At 35.8% G+C, this 15,216-nt stretch overlaps 3 protein-coding genes across 11 annotated transcripts in view; 2 read left to right on the forward strand and 1 right to left on the reverse strand.

Annotated features, from left to right (window-relative positions):
• LOC108965331 (general transcriptional corepressor trfA) overlaps nucleotides 1–4,296 on the forward strand; it is a 26,155-nt gene extending 21,859 nt beyond the window's left edge. For 5 of the 8 annotated variants that reach the window (XM_018927663.1, XM_018927664.1, XM_018927662.1 and 2 more), the window contains exons 7-10: nucleotides 5–138; nucleotides 198–485; nucleotides 551–3,052; nucleotides 3,822–4,296. In XM_018927663.1, coding sequence (XP_018783208.1) covers nucleotides 5–138; nucleotides 198–485; nucleotides 551–3,050 — 2,922 coding nt within the window. In that variant the 3' untranslated portion in view covers nucleotides 3,051–3,052; nucleotides 3,822–4,296. The remainder of the gene's footprint in view (nucleotides 1–4; nucleotides 139–197; nucleotides 486–550; nucleotides 3,053–3,821) is intronic. The other 3 variants (XM_018927667.1, XM_018927668.1, XM_018927669.1) reach the window with 3 other exon arrangements.
• LOC108965330 (helicase POLQ-like) lies at nucleotides 4,292–11,629 on the reverse strand. Of its 2 annotated transcripts, none has more exons than XM_018927660.1 (10): nucleotides 11,578–11,629; nucleotides 7,756–8,849; nucleotides 7,513–7,691; nucleotides 7,176–7,449; nucleotides 6,903–7,108; nucleotides 6,689–6,834; nucleotides 6,178–6,631; nucleotides 5,224–6,108; nucleotides 5,033–5,167; nucleotides 4,292–4,819 (listed from the first exon to the last, which is right to left on the reverse strand). In XM_018927660.1, exons 2-10 carry the CDS (start codon nucleotides 8,819–8,821, stop codon nucleotides 4,751–4,753), a joined length of 3,414 nt encoding a protein of 1,137 aa, XP_018783205.1. In that variant the 5' UTR covers nucleotides 8,822–8,849; nucleotides 11,578–11,629; the 3' UTR covers nucleotides 4,292–4,750. The 2 variants fall into 2 exon arrangements, with proteins under 2 accessions (XP_018783205.1, XP_018783204.1); XM_018927659.1 differs by lacking the exon at nucleotides 11,578–11,629 and adding an exon at nucleotides 8,915–9,002.
• LOC108965329 lies at nucleotides 9,433–14,773 on the forward strand. The gene is made up of 12 exons (XM_018927658.1): nucleotides 9,433–9,580; nucleotides 9,645–9,758; nucleotides 9,830–10,047; nucleotides 10,108–10,318; nucleotides 10,444–10,560; nucleotides 10,614–10,744; nucleotides 10,829–11,175; nucleotides 11,267–11,696; nucleotides 11,773–12,184; nucleotides 13,135–14,119; nucleotides 14,261–14,510; nucleotides 14,575–14,773. The coding sequence occupies exons 1-12, from the start codon at nucleotides 9,479–9,481 to the stop codon at nucleotides 14,771–14,773; spliced, it is 3,516 nt and encodes a 1,171-aa protein (XP_018783203.1). The 5' UTR covers nucleotides 9,433–9,478.
• Nucleotides 14,774–15,216: the final 443 nt, after the last annotated feature.

Genomic DNA, 15,216 nt, shown 5'->3' on the forward strand with positions numbered 1-15,216 from the left:
ACAGGTATATCACCACTGTGTTTATGGTATCAGACATGATTTTCTCTGCGCCAATTTTACAGCGTTTGATCAGCGAACATTTATTTGTCACTTTGTGTCTGATGTCGATTGTGAAGGTTCGAAGAATTATTGGAATAGGTATATAAATTAAACTCTAAATATGTCATATATCTATAATAGCTGTAATTTAATCACAGAAATGATGATCTCTACATGGCCACAACGCCAAAAACGACGACAACAAGCAGTACGGAGGCGCCACCGCCAACGCCACGTAGACGGCTGGTAAGACCTTTGCGACCGTTAAGACGTCCGGTGAATCGTCGCCCGGTGGATGATTATTACTATGATGAGGAGGAAGAACCGGCGGCAGTGTATGAAGATGATTATTATGAGGAACGTTTGAATCGTCGACGCAAGCCACGACCACGACAGCGGAAGCCAGTGACAGATTATGAAGAGGACTACAGCGACGATAAACCAAGGTAAGAAGTGAATAATTAATAAATATTGAACACATGCCGTAATCGAGCTTTTTCACTCTCTGAAGGCGTCATAATTCGCGGGATCGTTTTCGCGATGAAGAGGAATTAGAAGAGGATTACGATACTGATCGTCGCAAATATGATAGACCCAATACACGAAACAAAGCGTCAGATCGACGAAAGATTGGTGGTCGTAAGTCTACGACAGTCGGGGGTCGTTTAGGTGGCGACGAGCGTCGCAGTTTAAGTGACGACCGTGTACAGTCGGGAAGGAAAGATAAATCACGCATTACGCCATCAGCAGATCCAGTTGATGCGGTAGATCCACCACCGCGTCGTTTAAATGGACGACGTAGGAGTAATGAGAAGCGAACATCGGCCGCAAACAGCGATGACTTGGATGATTTYGAAAAGCGACCAGCCAATGCACCCGATCAGGAGGAGGCTGCCGAAGAAGAAGCACCACCTAAAGTAAAAACGACACCCAAACCATTGGACGAATTTATCACACCRAAGGCGAGTAGTAGTTCTGTTTATGCACGACCACGAGCACCTCCACGTATAGCGCGTCCTGTACCGCTGAATGAGAAGAAAAAGTTTCAATATCCCATACAGAAAACTGGAACGACTCCCAGTCCCGAAGCCACACACGCAAGCGAAGATGACTACTATGAGGACGAARTCTACGACGATGTACGTCCACAACGTGTTCCACCACGTAGACGCGTTGTAGACAGTAAATTGGATGAAGAGGTAGAAGCACCCACTTCGAAGAGACGTAATCACAATGATACRCCCTTAATAAAGAAGCCTTCGCGTACAACGATTCGTCGACCTACAACAGAGAAGAAACATGTTTCCACTGCAGATGAAGAATACTACGAGAGTGCCGTTGGCGCATCTGATGAACCKGTCGACAGTCATACTACCAGTCGGAAACGTCCTTATAACACGAGAAATCGCAGTTCATTTGGACCCGCCGTTGGTCGTGGTGCTGAAGATGTCGACTTTGTCGACGATGACTACGAAGAGCGACCACTGCGGCCGGCGCACCGGTTAAGACCAAAGGCAGCCGCACGCAAAGGTACTAAAAAACCGCGACGTCCGATCGAAGAAGAAGATGTTTATGAGGACGAACATGAACCTGAACCACAACAGCGTAATCGTGTAAGTGTAAATCGCGCTCGTATTGGTAGTAACGCACGTTTGCGACAATCCACAACGAGTACGACAACAGCGGCACCAATCGAAGATGTCGCATCTGATGGTGAATTAGAAGAGGAGGAGGAGGAGGAACCATCGGCACCCGCTACATTRAGCAAAGGTTCCGGTCACTCACCCACGGGACGCACTGCAACGGTACGTGTTGTGAAGCGTCCATTTTTACCATCGCGCGGTGGTAGTCCATACCTGCCACGTGGCCTACAACCGGTTGGTGTGGCTCTGAAGCCACTCAGCTCGCATACAACGGACACTAGCCCCATCGATATGGGTTCCACAATATCCGGTGTGCGTCTACTCGAACATGGTGCACCGATATTGCGTGACTCGGGTAGTGCTTCAGGGTCCACGTTAAGTAATTCTCACTTATATGACACAAACGGATACGAACGCGAACGGGAACGTGAACGTGAACGTGAACGTGAACGTGAACGAGATAGAGAGCTACATATAACGCAAACTCATCGCACTACATTGCCACCGCGTAGCGCATTGCCGGCATCGCAGGCGCGACCAGAGCCTCAACCTAAAATCACATTAGATGAGCTCTACGAAACCGACTATGACGTCACGTTGAATGACGCACTCAATCCGACGCTTAAACCGCTTTCGCCGCATCACAGCAATCATCCGACGATTCACAATGGCGCTTTTGAGCATGCATACGCATCGGAGACGGGCGTCGGTACATTTGTCAATAACAATAAATCACCCACACTCTATCACAATAACAATAACCATAACAATAATCAATATCAGCAACCACCACCACAACAACAACAACAACAATACCAACAACATAAACATCTACAACTAAATGGTTATCAAACTAAATCACAAATCACTCCATCTCTTAGTCAAACACCACAAACCCATTTTGAACCACAAACAAATTCCAAATCATTACAAACTCAGATTCATCATCAGACCGAACATTTGCGTGCACAACAACAACAACAACAATACCAACAACATAAACATCTACAACTAAATGGTTATCAAACTAAATCACAAATCACTCCATCTCTTAGTCAAACACCACAAACCCATTTTGAACCACAAACAAATTCCAAATCATTACAAACTCAGATTCATCATCAGACCGAACATTTGCGTGCACAACAACAACAACAACAAAGTAGACAACAATTAACACAACAACAACAACAACAGCAGCAAAGTGCCTATAACGACTACAATAGTGATGATTCGTATTTCTCATCAACAGATATCCGAAGGCGCGCGGTCGTTGCAGCGCCACAGCCGTATTCCTCCAGCCGAACGGACTACAGAGGCGTCGGCATGAGAATAGCCCAACATTTCTATGATGATTTGGAATACTAAAGGTTAGCAACAAGCGCAATTATGTATTCATCATGGCCAATTTATCCATACTCACATACATAATTGACTATCCTTAATACATACGAAACATACATGTTTGCATRCATGCGTATGTGTGTTTGTATGTATATAAGTAATGTATGTATGTATGTCTTCAGAGCATTCTAATGAATTGCAAATCATTTTGCATGCTTTCAAAAATTATTTATTCAGTACTAATTTGAGATCTGCATAATTTCGCATTTCACTCATTTATCCATTAGGTGCTCCTCTTCACCATATCTGTATATGTACATATGAAGCAAGCCAGGCTCTCTATACTTACATATGTCAAATTGACTTAAAGCAATGCAAAATTATCAAAATGCAACTTTGTTGTGTACGCAGTATGCGGGTATTATCAATTGCTTGTTGGCATTTGACATAATTAACTTGCCTGTCGATTTTTTAAATAACAAAAATTATTATCTATAATTTAAATATGTACCTTTTCTTTCAATTTTACAAAAACAAAAACAACTACTGAACTTCTCTACTTTGCATTGTGCAACTCTAAGCTTTCTTTACCTGTTTATGAACAAACCATAAGGCTTCAAATAATAATTATTTTGCGCTCATATTTTCGCTCATCTTCGCTCATTACTGCAATATGCAATATCGTTGCTTTTTATCACTTGGTTCATAGCAATTATATTGAAATCAGTTTCCGTTTCGAAAAATACAAAAATATTTATGCAATAATAAGAATTTTGCTATTCATTCCACTTTAAGGTCTCTCTAGAAATGTATATAAGTGTATTTAATGACAGCCACACTAAACAGCACCACGCACACAAAACTCACAGCACACGTCCAACGACTTGATAACAAAAATCTTTGTATGAAAATATTCACACTCATCGTTTATACCTTGGAATSCAATAAAAAAGACTTATACTCCTCGAATAGCTGAATGTCAACACCTTGGTGAGCAAAATTGAGGGCAGCGCATAACAGCAGTTCGTCGGCCACAGGATATAATATGCTGGTGAAAACATGCGACGTGGCTAGTTGGAGCATCAAAAATATAAAATACATATGTATATGTATGTACATACACATGTATGTGTGCGGTAATAAGTTGTGGTTGACTGTATGCGTAAACTAAGCTAAAAACTTATAAATAATTAAATACTCAATTTTCGTGATAGCAAAGACAGAATTCTATAAAATTTTGTCACCTAAAATACATACAAACATAATTAAATGAATTCGCTTTTTATTTCTGTTTAATTTAGTTTTTTAATTATTGCGTACACACATTATACTAAACATATACAAAATGTCTGKTTTACTCGTGTTTTCGTTTAGTTTGTGCCCCTAATTCGCTAAATACTTTACTTATGCTTTGTAAATTATTTTGTACTGAGTTGAATGCAATACAATTGTTATAAAAAATTGCGTAATATTTTATAGTGCGAGATAATGTAACTAAATTGTTTCAAAATGATAATTTTATGTTGACAATTTCGAAAATTACACTGTTATAGTAATAGTAATGATAGGGTATTTTCTAAATTTTGGGTAAATATGCTTACTTTGTGTCGCTTAGCGTAAGCGAAAATTGAATATGAAACAAAGTAAAAGTGAAATTAAAATAAAGTAATATACTATAAGAGTAATGCCTGTATCATTTGCTTACGTTGAGTGTTATAACGGGGCTATTGTAGACAAACTTTCAAGGCTTCAGCTTCCTCCTCCAGATAGTCCAATTTCTTCATTAATATAATCTACAAAACAAAAACATAAACGAAACAATGTACGGTCACGAGATTTAGGCATGAAAAAGGAAAACGAATAATAAACGAAGAGTTTATCAGCCAAGGCCTGTAATTTCAGCGATCTAACCATGTTTGCGAGTTAAGTTTGGGATACTTGGAGCAAAATCTTGCACCAATCAATCTTGCTCAAAAAAAAAAAATCGGAAATTGAATTTTGCTTACCTTAGCTGCTGAGATAATTTCTTTTGCTATTTTCATTGGCATATGCTCCACGCATCTTACTAAATCAATAGGTTTGCATTTGGCTATATCTTCGACGGTCTTAAAACCCGCATTATAAAGTTGTTTCGCACGATTCTGCAAATAATAACAGATAAAATATATTTGCTTACTTAATGATTTCATTTACTTACTATTTTAACGGCTGGCAAATCAAGCAACGGTTCCAGCTCTATTGTGCCACAACGATCTAATTTTACGAGGACACGTTCGAAAAGTGCTTTATAACACCAAAAGTCATCCAATTGTTCACATAAACGCACTATTGCACTGGCACCAGCGGCTGACTGATTGATTAGCGTTTGCAACATGCCACGTTCCACGTTATAACGGGACGCTACTACATGTATAGGTGTAAGATTTAAAATATCCACCAAAATCAACACTTTATAAAGGCGATTTAATTTCACTTCTAACGGTCCTTGAACCGACAAGGTTTTTGCCATTTTAACAGCAATTGCTTCGGTGAAACCGAGTAGATGGCACAGTGCTTGTGTGGGTTCATCCAACAACATATATGCGCGATAAAGGATATTAGTGTCGGTTTGGAATAGTTCATCACCTTTTGAATTTGAATTAAAACTCACAACGAGATACAACAAGTGTGCATAGTTAGTTAGAATTAATTGTTTTTGTGCCAATTTYAACTCGGCATGTATGGCATAGGTCCGTTGATAGTCAATGCCAGCTTTAAAGGCCGCACGACCAATATTTGTCAGCTGGAAGCGTGTGGATTTACTAATGAAAAGCCGACGATGCTCCTGTGATGTACGGTTGGATGAATTTTTTACATCCTGTGTGGTAAGTATATTCGATGTATTACGTTGYGCAGCTGCCGCCGTTGAGCATAATTCCAAAACTTTATGCTTGAACATTTCACGGATTAGTTGGAGCACCATTTGTTCGGTGGAAAGTTGTAGTTGAGATGCTTGCACAGCTAGCAAAGTGCTGCCTACTAGACGATACAAATCCGAACGACAGGCGGCAATTTCCAAACCTATGGCACTTAACACCAAGCTCTGTAGAATTGTCGATTTTTATACAAGTAAATTTTAATTTTATAATTAATAAATAAAATTTTCACATACTTGTAATCCAATACAATTTTCATAGTCTAAAGAAGTGATGGCCTTATCCATTGGTGAAAATAGCATTTCGCCAACACGTACATTGTCACGGCTAGTTGCTATTAGAAAACTTTCACCAGCTTCGCCCATGCCGGCACGTCCAGCGCGTCCGACCATTTGTTTATAGCGACAGAGTGTCATAAATTCTGCTCCCACATAAGGCGCACGTATTATGACACGTTTTGCGGGCAGATTAACACCAGCYGCCAAAGTCGAGGTGCAACAGATGACACTTAAAACGCCAAAGCGATAAGCAGTTTCTATGAATTTCCTTTCATCCATTAYCAGACCGGAGTGATGATAGGCTATGCCATAAGGTATAGTCTTAGCTAAAACATCACCAAGCATTCCACACACTTTATCCAATGCGTCCATAAGATCCTGCTTTTCACGTTTGCGGTGTTGCAAAAACTTTCTACGTAAATTGAAATGTGTTAGAAATTATCTTTATTTTTTTAGATAAATAAAATACTTTGGTAAAATACGGCTCAACAGCAAAGCAACATTTTCACAGTTTTTACGCGAAGGACAGAATATAAGCACACAGTGTTCGGGTGCACATTCTGCCACCAATCCAGCCAAGTGATCTGGATCACAACGTGACATAGATTCACTATACTAWATATTGAAAAATGATAGTAAAATTATAATCACATGCTCTCTATAAATATATAATGCTAGCTTACTTTATAATCAACGCTTCGATTGTAAACAAATACTTCTTCCAACGTTTTTCCTGCTGAGTTTATCGCCAATATATCATTGCCACATTTTATATATTCTCTTAATTCCACTGGCCGGAAACTTCGTGTATATACATCTGCTTTTAAGAAGGTGGAAACCTCTGTTAAATTTCCAATTGTTGCASTCATTCCAACAATTTGTATATTAACTGTAGTAAATAAAACCATACATATAAATACGCCTGCAATTATAAAACATATTGATAAAGTACTTACCATCTATAAACATAATTTTGGTAAGCAGAGCCTCTAATGTGGCTCCTCGTCCTTTTTCACCTATCAGATGTAATTCGTCGACTACTACCAAACCTATTTCATCAGCGCGCTGTGCCTCGATTAAACTGTCCATCAAAACGGCACCCTTTTCAATAGACGCTATAAATATACATTTACGTTTCTTCCGTTTCATTGGTGGACATTTTCCCTTGCCGGCGGTATACTCATCCACAATAAAGTTCATGGCTATAGCGAATGGGGACATTGCACTGACCTAAATAGAAATATTTAATAATTTTCATGCCAATAATATATAAATTAGGTATTCGTGCTTAACCTTTTCTTGTACTATGGATACGTAGGGTAATATGAATAGCACATCCCTTTCGCGGCACAAGACTTCTCGTAGCATTAATATTTCAGCAACTAGTGTTTTACCACCACTTGTGGGCAAAGCATAGATTAGGTTTTTGCGCATATGAATGGCTGGTAAATTTAAGCATTCTTCTTGCCATTCTTTAATATGTAATTACTTTATTATTCACATAATTCCATAATATGTAAAACAAAAATTACTAACCATATAAGTTTTGTATTCCCTTATGTGCGAATATCATTTGTTTCACTCTGTCCGGTAATCCAAAAAAATCTCCTCTACTAGGAAAATTATTTTCAAGTTTATCAGAGAATACTTGCGAGTCCCAGTCCAGACGTGAAAGATTCGTCAGAACAGTCGCATTTGCGAAATCATTGTTTACCATGTATTGGCTTGCAGAAATAATAGTATTTGTAGTTTCTTCATTWTTTATTTTGTTTTTAATTGACGGTGGTGCATGTGGCACCTTAAATATTGCAACGTCATTTAAAAACCTTTGGGAGTTTTGTTCACTTTCAGTATCAATCATCATATCAGTGAAGACTTCATTTTCTTCATCTTTCGTCAAATCATCAATTTTAATATTTGCAAAAAATGTATCATCTATCCTTAACTGTCTTTGACTTTCATCAATTTTTTCGCTATGCAAATTGATCGTATTAAATATGCTGTCATCTACATGAAAGTTGTTACTGCTATCTGTGCTTATTATGGTGGCATTTCTCACCGGTTGTTCATTTGTGCTTGAGTGCTCATTAGGGCTACCGAAAAGCTCAAGTGGAGTTTCATTAAGTAAATTTTCCACCGCGGAAACGGTTAAGTTATCGGTGGTTGTATTAGAAAACAAGCGATTTGCTTCATTCTCATGCTGCATACTTTCTTTACAATTGGACATGACATTATCCAATACAGACTTAGACAAAAATGTGTCTTCTTTGAAGTCATTGATTTGGGAACTAACATTCGTCTGTACTGCAAGTATTGTTGATTCACAATTTATGTCCATTGTCATCTGTGCGCAAAACAAGCTAGTATCATTTTCAAGGGTCTGTAAAACCGAATTTCTCTTGTTTTCAAGTACATTAGAAACGTCTTCATAATTATTCGCAGAATTTAGTTTCGAAACTGTGAAGAAGCTGTCCTCCTCCTCATCTGACACAAAAAGATTTTCGGTTTGATGTACATTGTTCTTAAAATTTGTATTCAAACATTTTCGTTTAGTTGTTATTTCAGGAGAGCCCCATTTAACCTTTCGTGTGTTTTTCGACATTAATGCCAACAGTGTAAATTAAATATTACTGATAAAGAGGTTTAGTGTTATTTTAATACTAATAAAAATAAAAAATCATTACAATTTTCTTACTTAATTCTAGATTTGAATTTGCGCGTTTTTTTAATTGTATGTAAATAAAAAACATATGGAAATTGACGTATGAAATATTTGACGGTCATCTGAACACAGCTAAGAATGTACAGTGGTACCACGAGAAAATGTTCCTACTCCACAATAATTATTGTAACGGATTTCTGAAAAAATCGTTTACATTGCAACTCACTCTTGATTTCGATCACTGGATTATTAAAACAAGTTCCAATTTAATGCCACTTATCTTTATTTCTATGAATACCATAACAATGGCAAAGTATATAATTTTATTCAATTGTCTTATGATCTCACTAATGTGAACGGTAGTAAAATTAATCTGTGTTACCAAATCAATAAAACTTTCAAAATAAGTAAGTGCTTCCCATATTTGGTAAAATAATAATTTTCTTTGTCATTTCCTTTGCCTCTAAGTTTCCTATTTTACTGTTAAAATTAAAGTCAGCTGAATAATAAATAAATAAAAATATATAACATCTGAAAAATATTTAAAATATCCAGCAATTATTTTTCTTTACTTTTAAATAATTAAATAAAACAGAAATGACATCGAGAGACGGAGTTTTCTCAGAATTGCCGCCCAGTTTTGCGGACTTAACGGAAGCAGTAGAGAAAATCGAAATGCTAATTGCAAGGAAAAAATTGGTATTCTTGACCTTGAAAACAATAATTTCATYTGATTAATTCCAAAATTGCTTATTTTTTTTAGAAATCTAAGTTATTTTATGATATGCTATTGGGATTTCGTGTGTTGGAGGAGGCACTGCAACATAAGCAGTCGGAAGCTTATGAGCTGGTTATAAGATGGGCTAAACTATTTTTGGTAAATAAATATACAGAGAACATTCATATTTTATTTAGAAGAAGACATATGTCACAATTTTATACTTTTAGAAAATTCAGTTCAACCTTACAAATCAACATGATGGAATGCGCAGACAGTTTGAAAAAGTAGTGCCTCCCGCAATCACATACATTATTGGTTGTTTGCAATACAAAACAAAGGCTATAATCTCTTATCACTACCAATTATTGGAAATGATACATGAGTTATTATTTAACCTACGACCGGGAGTTCTCGAAAACTTGGCCACATTCGAAACCGGTGTTATGTATGTATATGTTTGTGGCTCCTCGAAGTTAAGTTAATAATTCGTTTGTGCGATTTACAGAGCTTGCATTTGGTTTCCCATTGGATTTGTCGGCGATTTTAACACACAATTGTTGGCATTGCGTTTAATGACAATGTTATTAAAATGTGTAGATCCAAAGCGACTGCAAAATGARCTCAATAGTATTCGTTGCGCAGACAAATCAGTTTTAAAAGATAAATTAACTGCTGCCATAGCTGTTGCTAATTTCCATACTGCGAAATTTGAAAACGTAATATGAAATGTTTATTTAATAATGAATTTATGATTTTTAGGTATTCGCGTTTAGTTATTTGAAAACAATAAGAAAATCCCAATAATTTTATATAATATTAAATACAAATTTAATATTTTTAGACGGCAAGGGATCTTTTGAACACTTATAACATGCATTTAGCAAAAAATATTCTAGTTTATTCATTTCGTTGCAAATCATTCAAGTTCGGAGAAAATATAAATTTTTTCAAGCCTTTGGTAAGTTACTTATATCAGGAGCATAATACATTTCAATAATTAATTTTTCGTAGAATGTAGACAATTTTTGGATAGACTTTAATTACTGTCCACGTACCCTCTCGTTCAGTGGGCGTTGCCAAACAAATACCAAAGCAATATATACAAACTGTTCTGCGAGTCTAAAAATTACTAAATTATCGCTGTAAGTTCATATCTTAACCGATTTATAAGTAAAATATTTTACTTATTAATTACTTATTAAATTTAATCTCTAAACAATAATTAGCAATAACTTAACACTCACCGTGCATTTTCAAGCACCAGTACAAATTTTTAAGGAAACTAGTGATTTACCTGATATAAGTCACATTACAACAGCTAAAATCATTATACCAAGAGATGAAGCTATGCGTTTATTGGAAAATGAATTTATTTTGAAATACTTTAATGAATCCCCTCTGCCGAATCTGCACAACAAAATTTCATCATTTGTTAAACCCCATAATATATCCACACCACTTTCAAGTACTGAAGATGCCGAAAAGGCGATTGGCAGCAAAATAAACAAAGGCAGGAATGATTATGACAACTTAGAGAACAAGGAAAATATTTCACCTGAAGAAGGAATTACAGGTAGAAATGAAGAAATATTAGTTAATAACAGCAAATCCGGATTAAGTAAGAAAAATGCAACAAATATTCCAATATTTTCTTTATATTTTAGACATTAGAAGCGGAAAGTCAAACAAGAAGACAACTTCAAAACAATTTCAAAAAAGTTATGAAATTTTAATAGGTCTACCTAAGAGTAATAACGAGAAAACTAATGAAAAACGCAAAGTCAGCAATACAAATAATAAAACAGCTAATTCCACCGAAAATTTTAATTTTCAGCTACCACATTTACCAAACTTGCAAAAGGAATTTGATCATGACCTGTCAAAAAATACACGTAATCGTAGTACACAAAGGAAAATAGTTAATTACTCAACATCCACTTCAGAAACACAAACTTCTTCACAAATATCTACAAACCCTTTGAATGAAAATGCCAAAAAATCGCGGAAACGTTTCTTTAAAACTCAGAACTACAACTCCGACGCTGATTATGTTCCCAACAAAACTAAACGAGTTTCACGCACACGAAGTACCAGGTTTGTATTAAGCATGAACATTATTTGATTTACTCTTTCGTTTATATTATATATTCGCATTATATATTTAATGCAGAAATGCAAAGCAAAAAAGTTCTAATACATCTATAAATAAGATGAAAAAAATTAATGAAGTTAAGCCCATGTTATACTCGAACCAAGAACTTAATAAAATTGATGGAAACATATGTACTAGTCACTTCGCTGTTGAAGTTAGTGCTAATTTAAACCATCATTTACCAAATTCGACAATAGTAGAGGAGTTACCTAATTTAAATACGAATATTTATGAGGATTTCACCGTAAGCGATGCCGAGCCAGGGAAATCATATCGTAACTTTAGAATTCGACGTCATCCATTTAACAATGAGAATACCAAAAATGAAGTAAAACGACCTAGAAATGCATTACCGCGTGGTATTAAAAAAAAAGGACAACTTGTCGTTACCAACCTCAGGTCCACCAAACCCAGTGCAGAGAAAACGCTGGTAAGTATAAAAACTCAAAGAAAATAAGAAAATTTCTATTTAATATATAGATTTGCAAAAACATACAAATATGTTTTAAATAATCTATATTACTTTTTGGGTATTTGAATAAACATAAAACATTATTTCTGGATGTCTCTTTAACTACTAACCACTTCACACATACATATATGTATGACCTAACCTATTTTCACCTCGATATACTTAAGAGGCCCAAATTCGCAGCATATTGCAGGAGTAGTTTTATATGCTTTGAAATTACTTCATGTTTAACTTTTTTAACTAATTCTTAATGCTGAGAACTGTTCAAATTTAACTTGATTTAATTATACCCAGATCGTGGTATATTAAGGTAGTCACGAAGTTAGTAACATCCAAAAGGAAACGTCGGAGACCCTACAAAATGTATATAAAAATTATCAACATGMTATTTTAGTCCCCCAGTTTATGAGATATCGATCTGAAATTTTGTATCTACCGATATCGGACCCCTAYAGCATATAGCTGCCATACTAACTAARCGATCGAAATCTAGTTTTTGTTCAATAACAGTACTCAACAAATCTGTAGGAAAAATTTACGACCGTTATGCTACGAGGTCTGTGAGATATTTGAAGTGTCCTGATTACGAATTTGAGTTCAAAAATTTGTCATCGCGGGCAGCTATTTTTGCAATATTTTGTTGTTGTAGCGACAGAAAACATTCGTKAAGTATTTTCAAGGCGTGGTGCTGAGTTGATGGTCCTTGGCGTTAAAAATCAGAATCCGTTCCGGTTACTTAAAACCGGCTATTTTTTTTTTATCACAGTGGAAAAATGACTGTAAACTAGTGTATTTATTAATTTAATTGCAGTAAGGTGATTTAGTTTTTGTGGAAATCATTAATATATATATATATGTATATAATTCCAAAAATTTAGGTCTGTGTATAATACTTATTTTTTCATAAGGATCCATTTGATGCAGCGAAAATTTTAAGGATAACCCAATCAAAAGTTCAACAACCAGAAATAGTAAAACTCATAAATAAAAATATAACTTCATCGGAGATAGATATGTGCCTGACAACACAGCAAAATTTAACCGATGCTGTCGGTTGCAAACGAAAATTATATAACACAGAGGCACTCAACAAAGAWACGGCTCTGCCATTAGGAAATATTGAAAGAAACGAATGTGAAATACCCAAAACAGTRCCAAATTTGCCTGCGCCAGCAATTGGTACTGAATTGAACGTAGAAGAGCAGGTTGATGATATTCAGGACTGCCGTCAGGATATGAGCCAATATGGCATTAATAACAACGTATCCGACTATGACGAATTTAGTGATTTTCCGACTTTTCCCACTTTGGATATCTCTGATATGTGTCTATCGCCTGAACGTCAATCGGATAAAGATTCAACGCAAAAAGCAACATCACAAACGGGCACTATCCACGCGCTGCCCACTAAATCAAAAACTCCAGCTCCAATGGATTRTGCAAGCAAATTGGAGTCGAATAAAAGTATCATATATTGTTCGCGATCTGAAAACGATAGTGATAGTGAGCAATCCACATTTTCAAATAACAATAGAGAATTATCTTTAACACGAACTTTGGAACTGCCTTTACAAAGACAGCAACATGTGTTCTTAACGCCACAATTACCGTTGCAAAATTTTCGAAAAACCACAAGCCTTACCAAATGTCAAGTTACCAACACCGGRACGTCGGTAATCACACAGAAAGATAGTTTTATACATCAGCGAAAATTTTTAGTAAATTTAGCAACTTCAACGAATGCTCCGCTAAATCTATCAAAAGCCACCTCGAGGATTACTGCAAGAACAACAACCAAAGCCGTGGTTGAAGAAAATAGCCAAGTTAACGTGAATAGTCCCATACAAAGAAACAAAAGTTTTACCGCACCAACACCAAAAGCACTCTTACAAGGTATTTTATGGTTGAATAACTTTTCAGAATATCTTATAAAATGTTATGAAAATTATATTGTCAAATAAAGTTTACTTTTCTGTTTAAGAAATTCACTAAGATATACTTAKGTTATACCCTAACGTCATCTTTATATTACAGAGTCTACGGATATGATTGCCTCTTATAATAAAAATTTAAATATACACTTAGACCAGATTGAGACCAGTATCGGTTCGAATTCAGCCAATGCATATATTGAAAAAATTTGCGATATTGGCGAAAGTATGATAAATGAAATAGAACGCGAGCGCAAATCACTGTGGGAACTTGAAGTCAACGCTGAACGACTTGCTCGTCAACTAGGTTGGCAATATGAAGCTTATCAGCGAAAACACCAGCAATTTCAATGGTAATTTTTTTATAAATTAAATTTTGAATGCATATAATATTATACTAATCACAWTTTTTTACAGTTTTAAACAAAATATTGACGATCTTTTACGTATATTAAGTAATATAAATTTATCGGAAGAAATTGAAAATGATGCTAAGCATAATATTGAGAAACTGCTCCAAACATCTAACTATATAACTGGCCAAGAATGGCGGAATTTCGTAAATGAAAGCACAGAAAAYTTGCTTAAAGATATATCTTCATTGTCCAATATATAGAGTTCATGTTGTATATCTTTAACATTTGAAGAATTAATAATCAATAAAAAATTTGCAGAAATTTAATTTTCGTATTTGTTAACAATTAACTTGAACATAAACAAAAAAACGGCAAATCCAGGCCAGTTTGTATTGCAGCTGTAGGCTATAGTGATCCAATCTGGATAAAAATATCTTCAGAGTTCATACCGTTGCCTTGGATATCAATCCAATCCAAATCCAAAATCTTCCATACAAGGATCTGATTCCGATCGTTCATTATATCCTATATTGGCCCGATATCAGCGGATCCAACAAATTAATGGCTTGTAGGGAAGAAAAAGAGGGTTGCAAAATTTCACATCGTCGGCTCCAAAAACTGAGGGACAAGTTCAYGTAAATACATACACGGACAGAAGTACAAACGCAAATAGCTAAAACGACTCAACTCGTCACGCTGATAA

Source organism: Bactrocera latifrons, unplaced genomic scaffold (genome assembly GCF_001853355.1).
Source record: "Bactrocera latifrons isolate USDA-ARS-PBARC rearing strain unplaced genomic scaffold, ASM185335v1 scaffold_139, whole genome shotgun sequence".
NCBI classification, from domain to species: domain Eukaryota; kingdom Metazoa; phylum Arthropoda; class Insecta; order Diptera; family Tephritidae; genus Bactrocera; species Bactrocera latifrons.